At 47.0% G+C, this 26,859-nt stretch overlaps 1 protein-coding gene across 3 annotated transcripts; it reads right to left on the reverse strand.

Annotated features, from left to right (window-relative positions):
* Positions 1–3,206: 3,206 nt before the first annotated feature.
* Positions 3,207–25,283, reverse strand: LOC119956105 (growth hormone-inducible transmembrane protein-like). 3 transcript variants are annotated; one of them, XM_038782969.1, is made up of 9 exons: positions 25,169–25,283; positions 22,594–22,755; positions 18,490–18,592; positions 15,640–15,751; positions 12,620–12,761; positions 8,921–9,029; positions 8,507–8,695; positions 8,253–8,424; positions 3,207–3,631 (listed from the first exon to the last, which is right to left on the reverse strand). In XM_038782969.1, exons 2-9 carry the CDS (start codon positions 22,723–22,725, stop codon positions 3,544–3,546), a joined length of 1,047 nt encoding a protein of 348 aa, XP_038638897.1. In that variant the 5' UTR covers positions 22,726–22,755; positions 25,169–25,283; the 3' UTR covers positions 3,207–3,543. The 3 variants fall into 3 exon arrangements, with proteins under 3 accessions (XP_038638897.1, XP_038638898.1, XP_038638896.1); XM_038782970.1 differs by having other exon boundaries at positions 25,163–25,254; XM_038782968.1 differs by having other exon boundaries at positions 3,209–3,631; positions 25,175–25,282.
* Positions 25,284–26,859: the final 1,576 nt, after the last annotated feature.

Below are 26,859 nucleotides of genomic sequence, written 5' to 3' on the forward strand. Positions count from 1 at the left end.
TCTCAGACTAAAGGGATGATCCTATAAAACAGAAATGAGGAGGAATTTCTTCAGCCAGAGGGTGGTGAATCTGTGGAACTCTTTACCACAGAAGGCTGTGGAGACCAATTCACTGAGTGTCTTTAAGACAGGGATAATAAGGGGATCAATAAGGGGATATGGGGTTGTGGGGTGAAGGCAGGAGAAAAATATCAGCCATGATTGAATGGCAGAGCAGACTAGATGGGCCAAGTGGCCTAATTCTGCTCCTATGTCTTATGGGTATCCCTAGCAGGGCGCTCCCCTCCGACCCATCAACAGGATGGGCGCACTCCAGCGCAACCAATGCCATCTTGTTGGCTGGGATGAGTGTGTGCGGGGACTGTAATGTGTGTGCGCGGCTGCAGCTTGTCAGCCTCCCGAGTGTCAATCACGGAGCCGGCAAATTCCACACCGTTTCTCATTGGAATTGATTGTGTTCCACGTGGTGCCAGTGCTAGCCCCTCCACAGTCACAATCAGTCCAGGTGCTGTTGTGAAAGTCCACGAATTCTAACCCTGCGTTAACACTTTCCAGCCCCTTCAGTTACCCATACAGGGTTAAAAATCTGGGCCCATTTACTTGCGAGCAGTGCAGACTTAAGAGACAATCGAGTGGATGCATTCAAAATAATGACGTGTCTGGATTGTGCACTAACTGATTGATTCATTTCAGTTTGACAGGTTGAGGAGGACCAGGGCAGAGATGGGTAAACTACACAGGAATAGGAATGGATGAGATGTTAAGCGGTGGTGAACCTCTGGGATACATTACCCGGGTTACTTGGGGTGCCCTGACTCTGACATCAAGAGGAAGCACGTGTTGTACCTGCAAAACCTCAGGTATTTTCTGTGGTCATATGTAAATACACAAGGGGTTAATGTAAATACATGTAGACTAGCTAGACACTAGAGGGACCACCAGAGACAGGACACACAGACACTCAGCCAATAGGTCAGTTAGATAGGAGACCACCCACGGGCATTCACGATACACACAGAGGTAACACTACCACGGGGGAGGGGGGGGCATTACGCCAACCATTATATAAAGGACACAGGACACATGATCTTCCTCTTTCCAGTGGAGACACTCAGTGAGTACAGACACAGGGTTGATTCAATATCACACCCACCATGTGGATTGTAGCAGACTGGTTCGTCAGTCTGAGTAGCTATAGAAGGATCAACAGTAGAGGCGAACTCAAGTAAGAGAATTGTAAATATTATAATAAACGTGTTGAAGTTACCTCCACGTCTGAACCTTCCTTTGTCAGAGTGAACATCAAGGAAGCCTCTTATGCTACGCCAAGAGCATAACAAGACATTTTCAACCTGTTTACTTATTCAAAGGTTTTACCGAGGGTATCTTTATTTACGAGGAAACAAACCACAAACACAAGTTCAAAATTCACCGATATTTATTAACATAATTAATCCTTATATTACCCACAAAATACTCGAGATATCCAAGATCAGTGTATACTACCCGTAAAGATGGCTTAGTAAGCTATGCATCTGATCGTTGGAATTCCTCTGGCCCGTCTTCACGGGGGTGGCTCTCACTGCATTCCTTCTGGTCTGGTCTTCACTTCTTCGATCTGGTCAAGGTCACCTCGCACGCTGAGTCTTGGCTCCCGAGGGGTCCAGAGAATGCCTGCTGTCATCCCCTATCCTTCACCCTCTTGCCATTTCCTCTGGGGTTGGGAGAAGCAAATGCCCCCCCCCCCCTCCCTTCCGCCACACTGGGCTGGGATTCCCGTTGGCTCGGAAAGGGTTCATTTTCCACGTCCTCGTGGGTTTGGACTTATCTACCTCCCTCGCCCAGGCTCGGGTCATATTCTGGCTCTCCCCCAGCTGGGTCAAAATTTTCACATGCCTTCTGACTCCCTTCGGTGGCACGAGGCGTGCGTTTGGATCCACATGGATCGGTTGCGCTCGTTCAACTGGGCTTAGTCTAACTGGCCAAAAGCAGTTGTAAATTGAATCCACAGGCACGTGGCGGGTGTTCCTGTCTCTTTTGTCTACACTTGTTCAGGCCGCCCACTGGGTCTCTTCTATCATATCCCACAGCAGCCAAAATTGCCGCCTTCATTTCTTGTGGGGTGCCCCCGGCTACATTTTGGGAGTTGGGCAAGGTGGAGCATATCGCTGGGGTTAAGCACATTCAGATTAGTTTCACTTGCCCTGCATCATCAAACCAGTGGAAAATCCTGTTGGTTTGTTTGCGATAAAGGCGACCCTGCATTCCCTGTTGGTTCAAACACCTCAATTGTTTTAGCGAGCTGCACTACGGTGTACGGAGTTGCATGGGTAACATTAGCTGCATTCTGACCGTCTCGCCGGCCAGCGGATTCTCTATTCTCTTTCCCTGCCTGGGCAGGACCTTTATTGCAGTCTGCAGGTTGCTACATTTCTCGTCTAGCTCCTCCACTGCTAACCACTGTGCTACCGTGCCGCACTTAAATTCAACCCAAGTTTATTTTCAAACACGAAAACAGACACCCCTCCAAATGATCCCAACTAGAATATGCCTAAGATTCTTAATGCTACCCGTACCGATGAACTGGATCCAATCCTCTGAGTCTCGGTCATCTCAGGGCCTTAGTCTGTGAAGGTGGGCCTTGCTCGCTGCTTCCTTCTGTCCTCTGGTCCACCGTTGTCTTCTCTGCTGCCTCTGCGTCGATTCTTCGCTGGGGAGGGTCTGTGGATGCCTCCTTCTTGTACCCCTCTTTGCGCGCCCTTCCAGAAACATCTTGGGCCCTCAGCCAATAAGGTCGTTGGGCAGGGGTTGCAACCAGGAACTCCCCCAGAGGTCCATCCACCTGTGCATTGTCCGCACGTAACCGTATCCCATATAAGGTGATCTAGGGGCCATTTCCTCTGGGACCGATTATCTCCTGATGTCTGGATTACAGGGCAAGGCTGTCTCTCACTGCCGAGTGCCCAGTTCGAGTTGGGCTGTTTGACTTCCCAATCGGCCTGTCTACGGTTCGGACTGTGGTTTTCAAAAAGTGTCCAATTCTGTTTCGGGCCTAAGTTTCAGGCCTTTGGCCAGTTAAGCACATTGCAGATTGGTTGCACATTTTGTAGCTCAAGTCAACTCCCATCACATTGGGAGCATAAAATAAACTTTCAGGAACTTTGAAATCATTTTCACCCTGGTGCAACGTTACAACTATTAAGGTCAGTTTCACGTGATAAGACTTTATTAAATAAAAGTATTGCAAACATGTTATTTTTGAAATTGCAGGAAAATGACTTTCTAATCTTTAATAAAATATATTAATATTGCCTCTTCCTGTGCATATAGAAACATCTGTTGCATATAGAACACGATGTGCCTGATTATAACTTTGATTTTATTCTTCACAGAAAACAAAGGAAATGCAGAGAAGCCCCAGGTTAATCCATTGCCCTTTTATTGTTTGCTGTTTTGTCAGAGGTGTTATGCTTGGCTCTGATTAGCAGTGATGATACACTTCGGAAAACAAATTCACAGAAATCTCTCACGTCGGTTTTACCGTCACTTCCTCCTGGTGGGGTTATTGTTTGACAGTATGGCAGCTACTCGAATGAAGATGTTTAACGTATCCATATAAATCCCCATACATCTAGAACAAAGAAGCACATAAGATTAACACTGATAGGCCAAAAATATGCCTAGTACAGATCTCACTGTCTCTCCATTGGCGTCTAGATGTCTGTCATTAGCAGAGTGTGTCAGTCAAGAAGACAAAGTTAACCGGGATACCCTCTAATCATAGAATTTATAGTGCAGGAGGCCATTCGGCCCATCGAGACTGCACTGGCCCTTGGAAAGGGCACCCTAATTAAGCCCATACCTCCATCCAATCCCCGTAACCCCACCTAACCTTCTTTGGACACTAAGGGCAATTTAACATGGCCAATCCACCTACCCTGCACATCTTTGGACTGTGGGAGGAAACCAGAGCACCTGGAGGAAACCCACGCAGATACAGGGAGAATGTGCAGACTCCGCACAGTGACCCAGGCCGGGAATTGAAACTAGGACCCTGGAGCTGTGAAGCAACTGTGCTAACCTCTGTGCTACCGTGCAGCCCAATAACTCTTGACCATTGACACCAACTGGAAAGTGTGTGCGCGCATGGCAGATGATCACGGAGGCTGATCTTGACCCATGGTTGAATAACCCAGCTATTTAAGCCTAGCATGTAAAGGATGCCACTTGGACAGGGCCCTGAGGGCGACCTGCACTTGGTGGCACACTCCTCACACCCACCGGTGACATGCAATGCGCTCAGAGACTAAGTCTGCTCGGTGATATTTTGGCAAATGTATATGCCCCCAACACCTCTGCAGCACTTTGTCTCAACAACTACCTGACTGACTGATCTGGATGGGACAGAATATCCTTCAACTAAATATTGGCAAGACCGTATTCAATTCTTGCAAGAAACCCGGTATTATCTTGATCATGGAGGAGCTAGAGGCATCAATACTAGGACGAAAACAGGCCCAAGTTAGGAGCGAGCGTAACTGGGTTTAACGCACCCTGACTATAACTCATAACACTCGTGCTCAGGAGGGTTTGAACACAAAAGGGACAATAATACGGGAGAGTTTGCCTTGGAGCTAAAGATCTAGAAAAGATTAGCGAATGGAGCAAGTCTCCTTAGTGAACATGATGGGAGAATTAAGATAACTGGCGGCTGAGAAAACCCAAAATGGAAAAGGAAGAAGATACCCAACACACGATTAAATTTTAGCAGCCTCATGGTGGAGGGGGGGGGAGGGGGGGAGAAAGTCACAAAATAAGATAGCTGGCGAGCAGGTGGAGCATCAAACATCAGTCTGAACAAACCATTAGGTTGACCCAGTTACTTCAGTGGCATGGCCAAGCCTAGTTTTAATGTTTTCAGCCACAACTCAACACTGGTTCAAACACTGAAAAGGACAAAGCTTTCAGCCAGACACTCGCTGATCTAAGAAGTCTGTGGACGACACAGAGTTGGCTGCACGGTTGATAATGAAGAAGAAAGCTAAAGACTGCAAGAAGCTTTCAATGGGCTAGTCAGTGGCAAATGAAGTTGAATCCAGTGAGGGTTTGGGGAAGGCTAACAATACACAATAAATGGCAGGATACTGGAAGAGCCACAGTGCGGGTTCTGGGTGTACTCTGATCACCGCATGAGTGGAAAGGGTGAGTATGGAGGAGATTTACCAGGGCGTTACCTAGGCTGGATAATTTTAGTCTCGGGGAAAGATTGCACAGGTTGGGTTGTTTGCTTTTGAACAATTAGGGCTGAAGGGAGACTTAATTGAAGTATAGAAAGATAGGAGGGGTTTGGATAGCGAAGACAGGAAGGTCTTTGTTGAGGGGTTCATAACTGAGGGTAAAAATAGATGTAGAGGGGAATCAAGGGGAAATGATTACACCAAGGGGGAGGAAGAGATCTGGAACTTACTACCTGAAAGGGCAATACAGACAGAAACTCTCATAACATTTAAAACATATGTGGAAATACACCTGAAGTGCTGTACGCTACAAGGCTACGGACCAAGAGCTGGAAAGTGGGATTAGCATAGATGGCTATTTGCCAGCTAACATGGAGACAATGGGCTGAATGGCCTCCTCTGTGCTGTACGAGTGTGTGTGTGTGTGTGTGACAGGTACTATGGCATAAATTTCCATTGCTCAATGTTGTTACGGTCAGTGATCAGCATCGTGGAGGGTACAAGCACTCAGTTGGATAATATATGCATCAATATACTTGACTTGGCTGCAAAGAAAATACAAGTATTACGCTCAAGACTCTCCAGGAAACCAGAGTCTGATATCGGGATTGATCGTCACCCATGATTACCAAGTAACTGAAAGGCCCAATATCTGAAATATACACAATTAGCCTGGAAAGGTTTGGGGCATCGACTAAATTGGTTTGCTCAGTAAAGATGCTCCTTCAAATACCCTAGACTGTTGTGGAGATGTTGTACCAGCATTTCATTCCCACTCATAACTGCCCTTGAATTGATTTCCTTCCCTAAAGGACATTAGCAAACCACACGGTTTTGACGACAATCAACAATGGTTTCATGGTCACCGTTAAGACCTTTAATTCCAGATTTTTATTGAATTTATCTGATGTGGTGGATTCAAACCCCAGAGCATTGCCCTGGGTCTCTGGATTACAAGTCCAGCAACAATGCCACTGCCTCCTCCAAGGTGAAACTGTCAAGAGTAGCTGGTTGTGTGTGACTCGTGTTTGGGACAGGTTGTTCAGTCCTTAGCATATAGGTGTCCATGAAACTTGGGATGTGTGGATGTTAACAGTAACGAATGGACACCAAATGATGTGGCCAATCATTCATCAGAAAATCAAGCTGATAGTTAGCACTGGGACTGCGGCGCTAAGGACCCGGGTTCGAATCCCAGCCCTGGGTCACTGTCCATGTGGAGTTTGCACATTCTCCCCGTGTCTGCATGGGTCTCACCCCCCACAACCCAAAGATGTGCACGGTAGGTAGATTGGCCACGCTAAGTTGCCCCTCAATTGGAAAGAAAATAGTTGGGTACTCTAAATTTGAAAAAAAAAAGAAAATCAAGCTGATGGTTACTCATCTAAGATTAACTACAAAAACGGTGAAATGCTTTTAGGTAAAAACAAGAGGATCTTTAAAGCAGTACTTGGTATCCAACTGGAATACTGCAGTTGATGAGAAGGTAGATTATGATGCAGGGATCAGTACATCCACAAAGGCGATATCACCACTGCTAATGCTAGTCGTGAATTGTAGTCAACGTGGTTCCTCGGGTCTATTGATTTAACTGGCAACCTCCTGGATTAACAAGTTATTGAAAGTGCCAAAGCTTCTCTGTGCTTCGGATCCTACTGGCCAGTGTAAAGAAACGGTGAAAATCAAAGATAGTAGAGGAGGTGACGAAAGGTGGTAACGCATCTTTAGGAGGGACAGGAGGCGAGGCGGAAAGGTGTCGGGAGGGAATTCTAGTGCTCAGGACCCAGGCAGCTGAACACACAGCTGCCAATTTGGGAAAAGGGGGTTAAGTGATGCGTAACAGTCCAGAGTTAGGGAAAGTGCTTGGATGGTTGTAGAGCTGAAGGCTACAGGGATTGGGAAAGGCAAAGCCATTGAGGTACTTAAATATGGGAAGCAGAATTTTAAGTCATGATGTTGGGGATCAGAAGCCACGGTGGGTCAGTGAGCACATGGGAGAGGGCAAACAGGATTTGGTGCAATTTAGGATATGTGAAAGTTTTGGATGAGCTCAAGTTTTTGGAGGTGAAGGTTGCAGATGGGAGTCCGCTAAGATAATGATGGGATTAGTTAAGCTGGAACCAACAATAGCACAGATGAGGTTTGCATAAGCAGGTGAACTGAGGGAGGGGCAAAGTTACATAGCTGAAAGGGCAAAGAGGATACGGATTTGCTAGGATGCCAAGATTGTGAATAGTCTGTCTCAGCATGAAAACTGGCCACGTGTGGGGATGGTGTCAGTGATGAGGATATGGAGTTTGCGTGCCAGGGTTGACAGTGGTAGCGTCAGTCTTTCCGGTGAACCATAAGGAGTTTCCACTCAGCCAGACTAAATGTTGGACAAGCAATCTAACACAAAGCCATTGGTGAAGTCAAGAAAGGTGGTGTGAGGTAGAGTCAATATACCTGTGAAACAAATATAGAGAAGAGGAAAAGGAGTCTCATGCATGGCCTCTTTGGTTGTGGGATTACTATGGAATAAGTCTCAGGAAATTTCATTTGTGTAATAAGTCAAACCAAGCCTAACCACCTACCCTCCTGAAACACTATTGAAGGTTCTGGGGGGGGGGGGGGGGGGGGGGGGTGGTCCTGATGCCCTGATCAACAGTTATCTCTCAAACAACATCACTAAAAGATGTGCTGTTGGGTGAATTGGACATTTTGAATTCTCCCTCCGTGTACCCAAACAGGTGCCGGAGTGTAGCGACTTGGGGCTTTTCACAGTAACTTCATTGCAGTGTTAATGTAAGCCTACTTGTTTCAATAATAAAGATTGTTATTATAATACAGACGATCTGGTCATCAATCTCATTGTAGCCGTGACCCCTTGCTCTGCTCATACTACAACGCCTACACTTCAAAAGTACTTTATTGCCGTAAAGCACTTCCCGAAGAAAGGCAAGGCACCATTTAATTGCAAATTCTTTTTTTTATTCCTTACACGAAAGGCTAAAGGGAAAGAAATTTAGTACTCACGCATTAATGGGATCAAATTTCCGAACGCCATACACTGGGTAGTTTTCAGCTCGTTTAATCACTGTTTGGCTATCATACAGCAGGAACATGCCAAAAAGCACCAGGCCTCCATAGATAGCCACAGAATACAGACCAGCTCCGAAGACAGAGGTGGGAGGCAGGAACATGGAACCTGAAAGAATGCATGAATTTACCAATGCGCTCAGAGGTGAATCAAACCCTTAAAAATGCACATATTTCTCAAAGTTACCCACCTACGGAGGAAGCAAAAACCAATCCCAGGCCGATAGCCAGCGGTCCACCCATATTCAGGAACTTCTCGCTTGGGGCACACATAGCCACGGTGGAGAGACCACCCACAATCCCCACTGTGTACCACGCGGCTCTCATCAGGATGGGGCCGCCGAGAAGGGTCAGCGGAGCAACCACAGCTCCCATCACACCTGAATAGAAACAAAAACATGACAAATCCCAATCCCAAATCCCACCAAAATTCAGCTGACGCAGAAACCTCCCCCCTTTTCCCTTCATAATTACGACTCGAATGCTCATACATCTAAATGAACAAGAAAGCACATTGTGTGAACATTCATATCGCTTTGCGATGATAATTCTTTGACATTTTAACCTGTTTACTTTAAACTAAACAGTTTTAAAACATTTCTCACCGGCATGTAACATCCAGGCAAGGTGCTTAGCATTTATCCCTTCTTCATAGGGTATAGATCTCACCAAAATACCTGCTCCTATCATTGCTGCAAACGTCACCCCTATTGCCTGTGAGAAAAAGAACCCAATGAATTTCAGGGGATACCAACTAGAACATAAATGATCTCGAATGCCACATACTAGCCAGATCTGGGAAACGGATAATAATCATTCAAATATGATCCTTGACAACAAACTGGCATAAATGTTTGCTGGTAGGCGGTTTAAGTCTTACTCGGAGCTCCTGGCGAATCACAAACTAGATGACGCTTTGGGCATAAATGACTTCAACCGCAATTTCTCAAAACATTTCTCAATGACAGACGTTTGCGAGCATGCACCTGACAAAAACGTACAGGGTAACCAACTTTCATATTTCAACAATTGTTAGTCTGAATTATTGGATTTACACTGCTCCAGTGACAAATGGGGTATTGAGATCAAATCATTAAGATCTATCAATGAGATACTAATTGAAAGTGCTGATCTGGGAGACTTCTCATTATGTGTGTAAAGGGAAGCACACATGAAGTTCCCCCGACAATTCTGTTTACAACTTCTTTCTTAATGCACCGATACTGTAACTTACCGCTGTAAAAATTAATTTAGGGCAACACGGTGGCACAGTGGGTTAGCCCTGCTGCCTCACGGCGCCGAGGTCCCAGGTTCGATCCCGGCTCTGGGTCACTGTCTGTGTGGCGTTTGCACGTTCTCCCCATGTTTGCATGGGTTTCGCCCCCACAACCCACAAGATGTGCAGGCTAGGTGGATTGGCTACGCTAAATTGCCCCTTAATTGGAAAAAAATGAATTGGGTACCCTAAATTTAAAAAAAAATAACAAAAAAAAAATTAATTTAAACACTCAAGGAACAAGTTTTTAAAATATACAGGCCGGAAAATATTAAATGATAAAGATACCCCTGTTGTAGCAGCTACAGCTAAGATGGCGGCCAGCTCCCCCGCACTTCTGTCAAATCAAAACTGAGCGAAATTCTAGTTACTGAGCTCGACAAATCCCAACAAAGTTTGGCTCTGGGACTCAAAGATTCATCGCAAGAATCGATGGGTCCTATTCATTCCTCCCTTGACACCATTCATTTAGCTGCCAAATCTCAAGCCAGCACCCTTACAGATATCGAGACGGCCCTTCTGGGCTACGGTGACAGGATCAGTACACTGGAGTCCAGGCTGACTGTGGCGATGAAGGAGAGCATGCCATTGTGGGGCAAAGTCGATGGAGAACCATCGAGACATCAGCGCAGACTGGCAAGGAGGCGTGCAGCATTCAACACCGTTAAGTACACGCTGGACAAGAAAGGATTGATTTCCCCCCCGCCCAGCTCTGCATCAAATTTAACGGAGAGGATCACTTCTTTAACGAACCAGATGAGGCAGACTCATTCCGTACACGTACACACGCAAACGTATGGACGTACACACACACGCAAACGTACGGACGTGTACACACACACGCATGTGCGCACACACACACTCGTACCCACACACGTACACGTACACACACACGTACACAATGATTACTTTTTCAACTTGCTGGAGAAGGCCTTGGAGATGAATCTGAACAAGAAACCTGATCTTTATGCTTAATTCTTAATGGGCGTGCCCAAGAATGTGCATCTTAGATGGGATAATGTGGACAGGGCGGGGGGGGCCTGGGTGGGGTGCTTTTTCAGAGGGTCGGCGAAGACTCGATGGGCCTCCTTCTGCACTGTTGGAATTCTATGGTCTGTTTGAACTCTGTGGAAGTTGCATTATGATACTGTGTTGTACTTGGATTACCTGCTCCTTTCCTCTTCTGGAAATCAATAAAAAGAATTTAAAAGAAAATGGTGATCTGGTAAGTTAGATTTCAATTATGTCAACCACACCCAATGTGAGGAATTTAAACACTTCCTTGGGATCCTCTACGTAGCAGCAAGCACAACCTGCAGCCTGAGCAAGATAATGGGCTCAAACAATATAATGTAGTTTAGTACTGTTATGCCTCATTAACTGTTAGCTCTGCTGCCACCAATATGCATATATGCGGGTGGCCATCATGTGTTACACGTCCGTGCTGTGAAGTCTATTTGGGCAGTTCAGGTCAAAGTGCTTCAAATTTGGGCCAGCAGATACCAGCAAGATCAGGTAGTGTCAAAAACATCACAGCAAAAACAGAAAATGCTGGACAATCTTAGCAGGTCTGACAGCACTTGTGGAGAGAGAACAGGGCGAACGTTTCGAGTTTGGATGTCTCTGTCAGCTCATCCAGACTCGAAACGTTAGTTCCGTTCTCTCTCCATGGACCTGCTGAGATGTTCCAACATTTTCTGCTTTTGTTTCCGATTACAGCATCCACAGTCAACTGCTTTTACTTTTATATCCATGTTGAATATCAGAAACTTGGAAAAACTCAGGACACTTTCCAGTGCAAGAAGGGTTCACTTCGGTTCCAGGATAGGTTACACAGTCGGGGTAAATGTAGCAAGAAGCATCACGGCGCCGAGGTCCCAGGTTCGATCCCGGCCCTGGGTCACTGTCCGTGTGGGGTTTGCACATTCTCCCCGTGTCTGCGTGGGTTTCACCCCCACAACCCAAAGATGTGCAGGGTAAGTGGATTGGCCATGCTAAATTGCCCCCTAATTGGAAGAACTGAATTGGGTACTGTAAGTTTATTCAACAAAAATACAATGCAAAAAGCCAGTAAAGAGCTTAACATCTAAATGAATGGCTAAACGTTAAAGCACCTCACAATAAAAAAAAATAGAGCAAGAAGCGAAGCTGGCGAAATATTTAACAGCTAATCAGAATTGTCTGGCTCAGTAAAATCCTGTGCAACATGTGGATTTTGGGGTGGCACAGTGGTTAGCACTGCTGTCTCACTGCTCCAGTGACCTGTCTTCAATTCCGGTCTCGGGTGACTGTGTGGAGTTTGCACTTTCTTCCCCTGTCTGCATGGGTTTCCTCCAGTCCAGGTTAGGTGCAGATTAGGTGGACTGGCCATGATAAATTGCCCCTTAGAATCCAAAAAGGGTTACTGGGTTATGGGGATAGGGTGGGCTTAAGTAGGGTGCTCTTTCCAAGGTGTAGACCTCAATGGGCCAAATGGCCTCCTACTGCACTCATAATAGAACATAGAACAGTACAGCACAGAACAGGCCCTTCGGCCCTCGATGTTGTGCCGAGCAATGATCACCCTACTTAAACCCACGTAACCCGTATACCCGTAACCCAACAATCCCCCCCATTAACCTTACAATACGGGCAATTTAGCATGGCCAATCCACCTAACCCGCACATCTTTGGACTGTGGGAGGAAACCGGAGCACTCGGAGGAAACCCACGCACACACGGGGAGGACGTGCAGACTCCACACAGACAGTGACCCAGCCGGGAATCGAACCTGGGACCCTGGAGCTGTGAAGCATTGATGCTAACCACCATGCTACCGTGAGGCCCAAATAATGAATAACACCCAAATATTCAACAATATTAAAGCATTGGTATGCTTTTCTTAAGAGGGAAGATGTTTCTTAACATCTTCAAATTACCCTTAAAAGCACTCAGGCATCAAACGTCAGCACATTATCACTGAGGCTTTGTTAAGTGACTTCATTATTAAGAAATCTGAAGCAATGCTCGATTGCTCTCAACAACTTACCAGGAGGGAATTCTTCATCATGAGGTTCATGATGGCTGGTGATCTGCTGATTGCTGCAGCAGACAATGCCGTCAACCCTATACTTCCTGAAAAGTACATGTAGGTGGAACGGATCCGCTCCTTCACATACTCTGGCCAGATGCTGCAAGATACATCATCAGGTTAGTGGCATTTCATACGGTCACATTCTTAGATGCACATATTTCCCATCCTCCCCTCCAATACATCTACAGTGAGTAAAGAACCACCACTTGATCAAACAAAGCGAAAGGTTCCAGTTTCAAAGCCGAGTTTTGAAAAATTAGCTGATTTTAATCACCGTCGTATTTGAGTACTGCAGATGTCACTAGTTAGCGAGGAGAAAACTACTAACCATGATCCATATAACTAATGGTAACCAAGTGGCCAATGATAGAGAAACATTCCATAACTACAGGAATAATCACAGTTTTAGTTTTAAATTAATCGCTATTGTGGATTTCTAGTTTGATTTGGACGGGAAACATGGTGCTAATTTCGCTCCAGCCTCTGGTTCCCATGTTTTTAGTTTTAAAAAGAAAATGTAGATTTAATTTTGGATTTCATGTTTTTATTTCATGCTTTTATTCCAGTCTTTTCAAGAATTTTTTTTTCTGGAAATGCCATTTTTTCTGGTTCATCTCCCGACAGCCCAGGACCAGGTGGAAAACCTCCAGTTTAAACAATAAACTTTATTCACTTGCTTCAGGTTCCAACCTTCTGCTCCAAAGGTTGGCAGCCACCGAGTAGCTCTGCTTTAGTAATAGAAATCATTAATTTAAGCCTCGCGTATTTACTCCAAAGACCATTCTCAGTGATAGAATTAACTAACGGTCATCTTTGTTGTAAATGCAAGAATTGCCACAGTTTGTAGATCTTAGGCAAGAGTGACATCAAGCCTGTTTGGAATGTCTTCTATGCCGTCACACCGATATCAATGACTGGCATCACAGATGAGGAATAGCCAGGAGTCTGGGTATTGGAGTGACGTTGGCACATTTTTCACCCCCTATTTTCACTCGCCCCATACCTGAACCAGAAAGACAAGAGGGCAAGGCTCCAGTCAGGCTGAATGCAGTGAAAGACCTGACCCAGAAAGACAAGGCTGTGGCAGGAACAAGTTCTCCCAACTCTTCCCCATGCCTCCTAGCAGCTGATGTTTAACAACACAAAATGGAAATTTGCAAGGGGAATAGAACGTAAAACAGGGATGTTTTGCTACAGTTGTACAAGGCATTGGCGAGACCCCATCTGGAGTACGGTGTCCAGTTTCGGAATCCTCATTAAGAAAGGATATAAATGCATTTGTGAGGGGGGGGTGGGGTTACCTTACGAGGAAAGGTTGGACGGACTGGACCAGAATCCACTGGAGTTCAGAACATTGCGGTGATCTTATTTGAAACATAAAAGATCCTGAGGGGACTTGACAGGGTGGATGCTGAGAGGATGTACCCCTTGTGGGACAGAGCAGAACTAAGAATCACAGTGTAAAAAAAATAAGGGTTCTCCCATTATAGACAGATGGGAATTTTTCCTCCCGAGAGGATTGTGAATCTTTGGAGCTCTCTTCCCCAGAGCGGTGAAGGCAGTCAATTAATAGTTTAAAGGCAGAGCTAGATAGATTCTTGACTAATAAGGGAGCGAAAGGTTATCAGAGGGAGAGGGAATGTGGGTTTGAGGCCATAATCAGATCAGCCATGACCTTACTGCATGGCGGAGCAGGCCCGTGTTTGGGGGGGGGGGGTCGAATCCTGCTCCTAAATACAAGTCCGTCCCTCTGAGACCAGTTATCAGGCACAACAAAAAGCCCTGGCAAACATCCACGGATAAATGGAATGGGGTGATCAGATATAACCTAGTTTCTCTTATCTTGTGAGTACATGCTCTCCTCTGCTCTCCAGCCTGTAATGATCCTGGCAAAGGAGTTGAACTCTGTTGTTTTTCTGTGTGAACAGTGTCTTAAAAATCACAATCACTATACTCATCTTGAAATGGTAACGTTGCTACTTAGTAAACAGATTTAGATTGCTACCTCCCGCTGCACAAAACGTTTCAAACATGATTGGTCAACTTTGCCTGTAATAAGTCATGATGCTTCCAGACATTTACTCAACAGGAAGAGATCATTTTGTTCTCTCTGTCTGATCCCCGAATCAAATGGGTATCAACTAAACATTCCCCACACCTACATTTTTCACTTGATACTCAGCTCAGAACTTTGCTCCCAACTCCTTTGAACTTGTTAATAAAATCATTCGACAATACACTCCAAACAATTTTGCACAAAGTATTTGAAGCTAAACTGTCTTTTCAATTAGCAGAATTAGTGTGGGCAAAATATTAATTTTCCCTAAATTTAATTAATTTTAAAAGAGCTCATGTGCAGACTAAGACTTAACCACTACAGTGGGAGGGTATTACATTTGTTTTGGAAAATACAAGGAACCCAGGAGTCTGTGAACGAAATGCTACTGAGCCACACACTCTGAAATGACCCGCCTTGGATTCCCATGCTGATCACAGCTCGGGAGCAGTGGACCCCCTATGTTTGGCCTCTGGCTTGGGTGGTGCAGGCCTGGAGTGCAAAAGCTAAGTGTTCCACTGCTGATGACCCAACCAGTGATCCCAACTGCAGGGAGCAATCAAATAGCCTAACAATCAACATCATGCTCAAACTTTAATTTCCATTGTCTCAAGGTGGATGATGGGTCTGGCCCACAGCAATGACTCTTAACTGCCCCCCTCAAGGACAATTAGGGATGGGTAATAAATGCTGGTACAGCCTTCGAAGCCCATGCCCCATGAACGCAGCAGCGTGAGGCATGTGGTGGTGAAAGAGGAGGGCATGACATATTTACCTAATGGCAACAAGTGAATGGTGTACATTACATGTAGGTAAACAATTCAATGGTTTGAAGTTAACATCCTTGAGAAGCTCAATCTAAATTTATGACAAGTTTTTTCTGCTACTCATGGCTGCTGGCTGAGGGTTACATACGTACACAGCTTTCTCAATGGCTCCGATCTCACTGGACATTCCCAATCCATAGTAACAAAGTGCCCCAAGACCAACTGCTGCTCCTCCAGCCACAAACAATCTTCCGGTGGTTTCAACTGAAAAACAATAGTTGAGGTTTGTCAGAATGCACTGCGTAAAGCAAACGGGATACCGGTAAAATCAAACAGTCTGGCAAGCACAGCAGGCAACACAGTGTTGTCCACACACAGTAAATGTAGATTTGAGACTAGCCTGATAACTAGGCCGCCTGGCGCCCATGGATACTGAGGCAGGGTACATAGCAGCACAATGCTTTTCAAGGGTCACCAAAACAGTGAATGTTACTGAAGTCAGATTAGCTGAAGCGCATTACAGGAATGTCAGGGGCTGGTTTAGCTCACTGGGCTAAATCGCTGGCTTTGAAAGCAGACCAAGGCAGGCCAGCAGCACGGTCCAATTCCCATACCAGCCTCCCCGAACAGGCGCCGGAATGTGGCGACTAGGGGCTTTTCACAGTAACTTCATTTGAAGCCTACTTGTGACAATAAGCGATTTTCATTTTCATTTTTCATTTCATTTCAGATGAAATTTTTCTGTGCATCTAACCTGAGAGCGCCTCATACAGTAGACAGAATTTGGATCTTCATTTAATCCATGCTCTGTCTGACCTGCATGCTCTCCATATTGACACTTTTTGAAAAGAAGAGGGAGATATCTAAATTTAAAAAAATGAAATGACTGGCTTGCAGGACATCACAAACATGTAAAGGTGTGGGAGAATAGGTAAACCAGGAAGAAGCGATTGGTGATCAGTTAAAGGTATCTGAACAAAGTAAGGAGGCTACAATTTTGCCATCTGGGAGAAGAGCAAGACAGGAGTGACAAATTAGTTTTGTTTACAAGGAAGGAGGGGAGAAGAAAATTGAAGAGGAGCAATGGTCACAGTCAGTCGTAAAGAATAAGTCTAGAGAAGATTACAATGGATGAGAGAGATTGGAGTAAGAGTATTATTTAGCTGCTGACGAGCTTGGTTTGTTGATCCTGTCCAGGAACGCAGGCTTGGCGCTGGATCAGCGGCCAATATCGGGAAGAGCTCAGCAAGTTTTAAGCTTAAGAGAAAAATGTTTTTTTTTGGCAGAAATAGGGAGACCAACCTACGTGTAGGGTATGCTATCATATTATAGGGAGTGTTGTGATGGCTCCACTGATAATAAGAGGCAAACTAAGAAAATCAAGACATGAGCATTAAGGGTATGGGTGGTCACTTAATGGGAAACCGGCATGAAGAAAAACAATTTGTAAGTAATAGGAGTTCCCCTGCTGCATGGACATCGAGATGAAGTGATTCATTGCGCTCAGAAAAAATGAAGGCGCTGTTCTCTGAAGAAAGTAAACAAACATAGGATTGGATCATGGAGGAGATCCCTGGTGTTAAGAATGAGAGGTGAAACATCAAATTCTTAAGGGGCTTGACAAGGCGTTTCCCTTTCCTGGTAGCACCTTCTCAGGACAAGAGGCCAACCATTTATGGCTGAGATAAGGAGGAATTTCTTTCCTCAAAGAATACTAAATCTTTAGAATTCTTTGCCCCAACGATTCTCAGTCAGCGAGTTCATGGATTCTCAGTCAGCGAGTACATGGATTCTCAGTCAGCGAGTACATTCAAGAGATGGTTTCAGATTTTTGAAAATTAAGTGTTATGAGAATAGTGGAGTTAAGATCGCAAGTTAGACACGATAATAGAATCATAGAATAACTACAGTGCAGAAGCGGAAATTCAGCTCATTGAGTACGTGCCAACCCTCTGAAAGAGTACCTTAATAATCTTTATTGTCATAAATAGGCTTACATTAACACTGCAATGAAGTTACTGTGAAAAGCCCCTAGTCACCACATTCCAGCGCCTGTTCAGGTACACAGAGGGAGAATTCAGAATGTCCAATTCACCTAACAAGCACGTCTTTCGGGACTTGTAGGAGGAAACCCGAGCACCCGGAAGAAACCCACGCAGAGAAGGGGAGAATATGCAGACTCCGCACAGACAGTGACCCAAGCCAGGAATCGAACCTGGGACCCTGACGCTGTGAGGCAACAGTGCTAACCACTGCTACTACGCGGCCACACTTTACCTGGGTTTACCATCCAACCGCTCCCCGTAGCCCCACTTAACATTTTGGACATTAAGGGCAATTTAGCACGGCCAATCAACCTAACCTGTACATTCTTGAAATTGGAGCAAACCCATGCAGACACTGGGAGAAAGTGCAAACTCAAACTCCACACCTATTGATGAACGGTATAACAATTTTGGAAGGGCCTACCCATGCTTCTATTTCTTATAATATCTGTTCTTATCACAGGCATGCAAGAGTGTAAGAGACATAACAAGGAGCTGAGAAATACTGGAGTAGTGAGGCAATCATAATTAAACACAGCACAGAGCGGACAATAGGCGTTCCATTTCTCAGTGTCCGACATCGTTGCGCATTTTAGTGCCGAACTGTCTCAAGTACATTTCTTTTTTTAAAAATAAATTTAGAGTACCCAATTATTTTTTTCCAATTAAGGGGCAATTTAGCATGGCCAATCCACCTACCTGCACATCTTTGGGTTGTGGGGGTGAAACCCATGCAGACACGGGGAGAATGTGCAAACTCCACACGGACAGTGACCCAGAGCCGGGATCGAACCTGGGACCTCAGCGCCGTGAGGCAGCTGTGCTAACCACTAGGCCACCGTGCTGCCCTTCAAGTACATTTCTTGACAATAAGCCAACATCCAATTATATCAAACACTCTCACTTATAAACCCATAGATACTTTCCCACAAGGATAATCTCGAGTCATGGTCTTACTTTTGGCTGCAGTTTCCAACGAAGGGCCCATCACCGTTTCCTGCATCTTTTCACGCATTGTCTTTGCCCGTCGAACGCCAATCCGAGTCTTGCTGGCGTAATTCTGGAACAGGAAAAATGGTTGCCGTTACCACTTCAGTAGCGATGCATTGTTAAGTGAAAGTGGGAGACACAGCTGAACAAAAGTGGAGAGGGAGGGGGGGTGGGACCCCTCCAAACACACCCCAACTCCATCACAGACAACCAATTGAAAATTAGTAACTGCCTTTTCTGGACTTGTAATCCTGAGTTTTACACCCAGCATGAATTCAGCGGATAACTAACACTAGTGTACACTTCTGTGCTGCATCTCTGTGAAGCTTGTGGACCATCAGCCTCTGGAAAGCAACTCTAGTTAGCTCTCACTGCACTGGGACACATTACAGACAATATTGCATTTTGGTGTTTGCAATCCTAAGAGTTCAATCTCATTGAAGAGGAGCCATCATCTTTGCTCATTTGTATTCTGCAGGAGAGGTTGTCCTTCAGCAACATTATCCACAACACAAGATCAGTAATTAGAGATTACTGACAATATCCATCTTCCATTCTCCAAGGCAGCCAATGAGCTGTCTACCTGCATGTTCAAGTATTAATAGGCCAACACGGTTTGCAAATCAACACTGACAAGGCCAAAGCCATCCTGTTTAGTCCCTGCCAGGAACTCTTTAGCTCCTGATCTAATCCCCTTTCAAAGGATGCATATTCAACCTCAAACATTTAGTCTCGTGTCCCATTTGGCTCATAGCGGAGCATCAAACCACACAAATTCATCATCAAAATGACTCAAACATAGCTCGTCTCCAGTTATATTGCAACCCCACTGAAACCATTTGTATCTAGAATAGAATCATAGAATTTACAGTGCAGAAGGAGGCCATTCGGCCCATCGAGTCTGCACCAGCTCCTGGAAAGAGCACCCTATGCAAGGTCAACACCTCCACCCTATCCCCATAACCCAGTAACCCCATCCAACACTAATTTTGGACACTAAGGGCAATTAACCATGGCCAATCCACCTAACCTGCACATCTTTTGACTGTGGGAGGAAACCGGAGCACCCGGAGGAAACACACGCACACACGGGGAGGATGTGCAGACTTCACACAGACAGTGACCCAAGCCGGAATCGAACCTGGGACCCTGGAGCTGTGAAGCAATTGTGCTATCCACAATGCTACCTACCGTGCTGCCCATCTGATGTCTGCAAAGTGATGTTGCCTGCCCACCTACAAGACACAAGAAATAACGGCAGGAGGAGGCCATTCGGCTTCTTCCTGCCTGCTCTGCCATTCAAGATTCACAAAATTTGAATGAAGAAATTTATCAGCTCAGTTCTTAATGGGTGATTCCCCAGATTCCCCAGCCAGCAAAATGCTTCATCTGCTACCCTTAAAAGTCCCCCAAGAATTTTACAATTAAACCATCTCTCATCCTTCTCAAATCCAAGAAATATGGACCTAACCACCCAGTCAACCTTTGTTGCATGCCTTCCAAGGCAAGTATATCCTGCCTTAGATGAGACCACCAGACCTGTGCCCACGGCCCGATTAGGTTTCACCAAAGTCTTGTGCAATTTGGCAATAAAAGCCAACCTATAATACGATACGAAAAGCCAACCTATAATAGGGGCTGTTTAGCTCAGGGCTAAATCGCTGGCTTTGAAAGCAGACCAAGCAGGCCAGCAGCACGGTTCAATTCCCGTAACAGCCTCCCCGAACAGGCGCCGGAATGTGGCGACTCTAGTGGCTTTTCACAGTAACTTCATTGAAGCTTACTCGTGACAATAAGCGATTTTCATTTCATTTCCAACTTTGTGACTCAAAGGCACCCAGCTCCTTGTGAATATTAACATTTCTGTCTTGATACTGGTGAAGAAATCCGCTTTTCTGCTTTTCCTATCAAAGTGGCTATCACAATTCCCCACAATATATTTCATGTGCCACATTCTTGCTTAATTGGTCGAGATTCTTCAACAACCTCGTCTCCTCAAATTATTTTCCCCACATAATCACACTAGGTCATCTCCTCTTAGCCTAAAGATCGTCAACAGGTGAGGTCCACACACTGATCCTTATGGTACCTTGGTCGCGCCAGCCAACCTGACATTTACTAATATTTAGACAGGGAATTTTAGAACTCTAGGTCAGAAGGCTAAAGGCAGTGGTGCTAATGATTGGGTTGAAGAATGGACAAGGCCAGATCTGGATGAACAGAGATGTATGAAAGCTGTAGGGCGAGATAGGGAAAGACAAGGCCACGGAGAGGGACTTCAACATGGGGTTGAGAATTTTATAAGAGGGGCTCGTGGAGCAGGGAGCCAAGTTATGTCCGTCAACAAGCACAAGCATGAGGGGGGAATTGAACAGTGCAGGTATGAGAGGCAGCAGAGTTTTAGATGAGCTGGCAGTTGCGGAGGGTGCAAAATGGGAGGCCAATCAGAGCAGCAGTCGAGTCAGGAGGTTACAGAAGCATGATGATTTGTAAACTGAGAGGAAAGGACACTTATCTAGAAGTGATTCCACTGACAACTAGAGATCTTTGATATTAAACCAAACTTTATTACTAACACAGAATTTACTCCATTAACATACAAGGAAAAAACAACTTTTCAATTAACAGTTAAACCGTTGTAAAAAAAAAGGTCTTTAAGCTTACTTTCCCATCTACTTATACTTTCAATGAGGCAAAATCCACACACAGAGGTCACATGTCACTTATTAATAAAGTTAACACTTAGTGGCTTCCAGATTTATTCACAAAGTCCTTAGAAGAGAAGCTTTCAGAAGTCAGTCTGAGAAACACACCTCCTTTCCTCAGAACCCAGAGTAGAACTCAAAAAATGAAACCACAAACAACAGACACAGGGCAGGGCTGAAAACGAAACTAAAAAACAGGCCCAGCCCCTACAATGAGTAACACCAGAGGCTGCCTAGCTGTTAACCCCTTAAGCACAGCTTTAGCAGACATATAATCTGGATACCTTTACCCAAATTACTTTAATAAAATTACTGCAACAGACATATAATACATTCATCACAGAGTAGACAGTCTTTGTGAATGAGAAAACATGGGTGTCAAGTAGGGTGCCAAGACTGGGAACAAACTAATGTAGCTTGAGGCACCGGCCAGGGAGGTGGGCTGAGTGGCTAGCAAGAGAACAGAATTTGCAGAAAGGGCTGAAATCAGTGGCTTTAGTCTTACAACACGGAGCAGTGGAAGGGCTGAGAAAAGTGATAGTGAGGTTAGAGCTGGGTGTTGTGATCATGCAAGAAAAAAACAAAGGGGGCCAAAGGGGTTGCAGAGCCTCAGGGGGTGGGATGGGAAGTCACTGCAGGGGAATCTCTGGCAATGACAGGATAGATAAGACTGGACAAAAGACTGGACATTGTGGGCAGCATGGTAGCATAGTGGTTAGCACAGTTGCTTCACAGCTCCAGGGTCCCAGGTTCGATTCCCTGCTGGGTCACTGTCTGTGCGGAGTCTGCACGTTCTCCCGTGTCTGCGTGGGTTTCCTCCGGGTGCTCCGGTTTCCTCCCACAGTCCAAAGATGTGCGGGTTAGGTGGACTGGCCATGCTAAATTGCCCTTAGTGTACAAAAAGGTTAAGTGGGGGTCACTGGGTTACAGGGATAGGGTAGAGACATGGGCTTGAGTAGGGTGCTCTTTGTAAGGGCCGGTGCAGACTCGATGGGCCAAATGGCCTCCTTCTGCACTGTAAATTCTGTGATGTCAAGGAACAGCCTTCTGCAATTTCCCTTAAAACACACATTGTCCTGATTTGGACACCTATTAAAGAGAACATAGAACATAGAACAGTACAGCACAGAACAGGCCCTTCGGCCCTCAATGTTGTGCCGAGCCATGATCATCCTACTCAAACCCACGTATCCACCCTATACCCGTAACCCAACAACCCCCCCTTAACCTTACTTTTATTAGGACACTACGGGCAATTTAGCATGGCCAATCCACCTAACCCGCACATCTTTGGACTCAGAGGACACAGCTTATTAGTTATTATTAAAATCACATTACTTTAAAGCTAGTGCCAACTGTGGCTCACCTGTTTGGGCTGTAGGAGCCATTGAGTGGTTTTCAGGTTGCAGCTCCTCCATGCTGGGCTCCCCTGAGTGAGAACAGGCCGCAGGCTCAGGGCTGGTAAATTCCTCAGACAAGTGACCCTCGCCACCAACATGATGTCACAGCATGGAAATCTTTATGGTAACTGCAACAAGAAAAAAGCAGAGGGACTTTGTTAGGACCCGACAAGAGATTGTACTCGCCTTACAATGGCGGTCTTCGGTGAAAAACTCCATGTTAGAGAATCTACGATGAGTACAATGAGAACTATTGAGAGTTCAGTGAGTTATTATTAAAATGAATATTTTCATCGAAAGTAATTTGTGCTTCTCTCAATTCTGGTCAATTCAGATCACCAACCAGCTTGTAACTCAAGATTATTATTTCTATGAGAAGGATATTGCTTAATAATACGTAGTTCAACAGTTCAAATATTTCTGTGACCATAGCTTGTTTAGTAATCAAGTTTAATTACAGGTCATCACTACCTACTTCTCCCTGTTGTACAGTTACAAACTCAAATCGATATATCATAGTTTTGTAAGACAGGCAATTACAAAACAGATATTTTGGAAAATTGCAGAAGTCAGAGGTACTGGCCTTTACTGCAAAACACAACTGACGTCAGAAAGAAAGGTAGAGGAAAATTAGACGGCAATAATGCCAAACTCGAGTTTTAAAAGCTTGCAGCTGCAGTACAAAAGGAAGGACACGGGATAATGGGGAACTTCCTAGCTTCACTGTTAGATGAAAAATAGAGCAGTGAGAATAATTTAAATGTGTTATCCGTCAAGGAATAAGACATTCTGGAAAGCAGATTTACAAGGTATTCAATTGGCCCAGTAATTGGCTCAGCTCTGCTGTATTTCCTCAAGTGATGTTGCATGTAAGGGACATTAAACAAGGGACATTAAACAAGGTATTTGCAATGAGTTTAGTGGTTCACCATCCCAGGGTGCTATACAAACAACAACTGGAAATTCTCCCAGGACTGAATCCTGACCAGAGTGCCCCCAAAACTTATTAATTTCATTACTGCTCGTGCAATGTCACTTTTTGCACAAGAATGACCGCAATGCCTACCGGCCTCACAAGTAAATAACGCAGCAAATCTTGGCTTTTCTAAAGGCGAAAGTGATGTATTGATGCAAATATATAAAAAAGAATCATTTGCTTCTAGTTACTGGTAAATAAATTGGATCGGACTATCAGGAGACGACAGTTAAGGTTTTACAGCTTCCAAATTGAAGTCAACAAACAAATTGATGCAAGAGACATTTAGCTTGATTCTGCATTAGGAGGAATGCCTGATGCCGAGGTCTGAAAAACATGATGCAACACAATGTCACAGTCAGCCGCTTCACACATCAACAATCCTGCCATTCCAGAAATACAAGAGTACACACACATGCAACACGCACAATTCTATTGTCTCAACAGATATGGGGCGCGATTCTACGCTGCCCAGGCCGGGTGGCCACACTGGCACCCCCCACGATTCTCCCACCCCCCCCCAAAATGGTGTGTCGCGTTTTACGACACACCGCTCGGAGAATCGGGGGTCGCCGTGGCGATTCTCCGGCCCACATGGGCCGAGCGGCCTGACGTTCCCGACCTGTTCACGCCGGCGGCAACCAGACCTGGTCACTGCTGGCGTGAACATCGCGCGAAAGGTAAGTTTGGGGCCTGTGGGGGGGGGGGAGCGGAGAGGGGATCGAGCACCACGGCCGTGCTCGGGAGGGGACTGGCCCGTGATCGGTGCCCACCGATCGTCGGGCCGGGGTCTCTAAGAGACGCACTCTTTCCCCTCCGCCGCCCCGCAAGATCAAGCCGCCACGTCTTGCGAGGCAGCGGAGGGGAAGACGGCAACCACGCATGTGCGGCTGATGTCACGTGGGCGCCACTGGCCACGTCATCCTCGGCGGCCAAATTCCCTCCAATGCTGCTCCTAGCCCCCCCCCCCCCCCCCCCCCCATCACTCCCGGTGGGGGGGGGAAGAGGAATAGGGGGCGAGGAGTGGCCACCGACGCCGTCATGAAACACTTCGGGTTTCACGCCGGTGTCGGCCTTTGCGGAGAATCGCGCCCGTGGAGTAAATATTAATGGGCCATGAGAGTATGAAAAGAGTGCGCACACACACAAGGAAGAATGGGTTACGGGGGGGGGGGGAATCATAGATTATCATAGAATTTACAGTGCAGAATGAGGCCATTCGGCCCATCGAGTCTGCACCGGCTCCTGGAAAGAGCACCCTACCCAAGGTCAACACCTCCACCCTATCCCCATAACCCAGTAACCCCACCCAACACTAAGGGAAATGGGACTAGCTGAGCAGCTCAGAGGGCTAGCACAGACTTGGTGGGCAGAATGGCCTCCTTCAGCACAGTGACAAAGATCCACAGAGGCTGAGAATGAAAACTGCGCAATATTCATCAAAATGGGAAGGGCTGGGGGGGGGGGGGGGGGGGGGGGGGGGGGGGGGGGGGGGGGGGTGGCACCTACACACACACCTCACCCAGGGTGGGGACACACACAGACATCATCTCCCTCACCCTCACCCTCACCGCTCCGGCTCTCCGCTGTCTTTCTGGAATGTTCCCTCTGTCTCTGTCTCGCTCTGTCTCTGCGCCTGCGCACCAGCCGAGCTTCCCCCTTCCCAGGAGGCCGCGGGGCCGCGCACGCGCTGTTTGGTCACCGGGGAAACGTCACCGCGGTCGCTGCCTGTGATTGGGCCCCAGCCACAAACCGGGGTTACCCTGGGCAACCGTTCTCCCCCCCCCCTCCCCCACCCTGGCCCGTCACCCTGTCCCCCCAGCCTTACCCTGAAACACTCACCCCCCCACCCTGACCCCTCACCCTGACCCCCATCCCCACCCTGTCCCCCATCCCCACCCTGACCCCCCCTCCAGCCTTACCCTGAAACACTCACCCCCCCCACCCTGACCCCTCACCCTGACCCCCATCCCCACCCTGACCCCCCCCTCCAGCCTTACCCTGACACATTCACCCCCCACCCTGAGCCCCCCCAGCCTTACCCTGACATCCCCACCCCTCAACCCCATCCCCCACCCTGACCCCTCACCCTGACACCCCCACCCTGACCCCTACCCATCCCTCACTGACCCCCATCCCCCACCCTGACAGCCCCATCCCCACCCTGACCCTCAACCCTCACCCTGACACCTCCACCCTGACCCCCCAGCCTTACCCTGACTCTCACCCCCCACCCTGACCCCCATCCCTCACCCCATCCCCACCCTGACCCCCATACCTCACCCCATCCCCACCCTTACCCCATCCCCATCCTGACACATCCCCATCCCTCACCCCATCCTGACCCTTATCCCCATCCCTCACCCCATCTCCACCCTGACCCGCATCCCGACACCCCCATCCCTCACCCTGACCCCCCCCACCCTGACCACTATCCCTCACCCTGACCCCCATCCCTCACCCTGACACCCCATCCCTCACCCTGACCCCCCACCCTGTCCCCCCACCCTGACCCCATCCCCCACCCTGATCCCCATCCCTCACCCCGACCCCCATCCCTCACCCCAACCCCCATCCCCCACCCTGATCCCATCCCTCACCCTGATCCCCCAGCCTTACCCTGACCCCCACCCCTCACCCCATCTCCACCCTGACCCTCATCGCTCACCCCATCTCCACCACTGACCCCCACCCTGACCCCATCCCTCATCCCATCCCCACTCCATCCACTCTACCCACCCTCCACTCCAACTCCCACCCATGCCCCAGCCTTACACCCATCCTGACCCCCACCCAACCCCCATTACACAATCCCAGCCCATCACTCAACCCCATTCCATCCCTCACCCCAACCCCCACCATCATCCTATCCCCACATACTCCCCCCATCACCCTGCCCATCCCTCACCCCATCCCCACTCCACCCACCCCTCCATTCCAACTCCCACTTCCCCACGCGCCAGCCTCACACCCATCCTGACCCGAATCCAAACCATAACCCCAACCCCCACCCAATCACCTACTAACCCCCATCACTCAACCCCATTCCATCCCCACCCCTGTCTCAGCTGGTTAGCCCACACTGATGCTGTTTCATTGTGTGTTTTGGGTCTAGAGCTGGCCCTTTGAGGCTTGACTATTCTTCCAAAGTAAGCGGCTTGAGACAGTTGTTCATTGGACCAATTAGCCTTTATTTACAACTTCTATACACATCTTTGGACCTCTGCTCCCTCCAGATCTCTGTTACTCAGTCCTG

This window comes from Scyliorhinus canicula, chromosome 22 (genome assembly GCF_902713615.1).
Source record: "Scyliorhinus canicula chromosome 22, sScyCan1.1, whole genome shotgun sequence".
Taxonomy (NCBI): Eukaryota; Metazoa; Chordata; class Chondrichthyes; order Carcharhiniformes; family Scyliorhinidae; genus Scyliorhinus; species Scyliorhinus canicula.

What these genes read in the sequence shown, in the direction of transcription:
- LOC119956105 (XM_038782969.1), bottom strand. Translation starts at nt 22,725, where the DNA reads ATGTTGGTGGCGAGGGTCACTTGTCTGAGGAATTTACCAGCCCTGAGC. An exon ending in GGAGCCATTGAGAAAGCTGT is followed by an intron (nt 12,762 to 15,639) that starts GTACGTATGTAA and finishes TGTATCTTGCAG; the next exon opens with CATCTGGCCAGAGTATGTGA. An exon ending in AAATTTGATCCCATTAATGC is followed by an intron (nt 3,632 to 8,252) that starts GTGAGTACTAAA and finishes TCTTTGTTCTAG; the next exon opens with ATGTATGGGGATTTATATGG.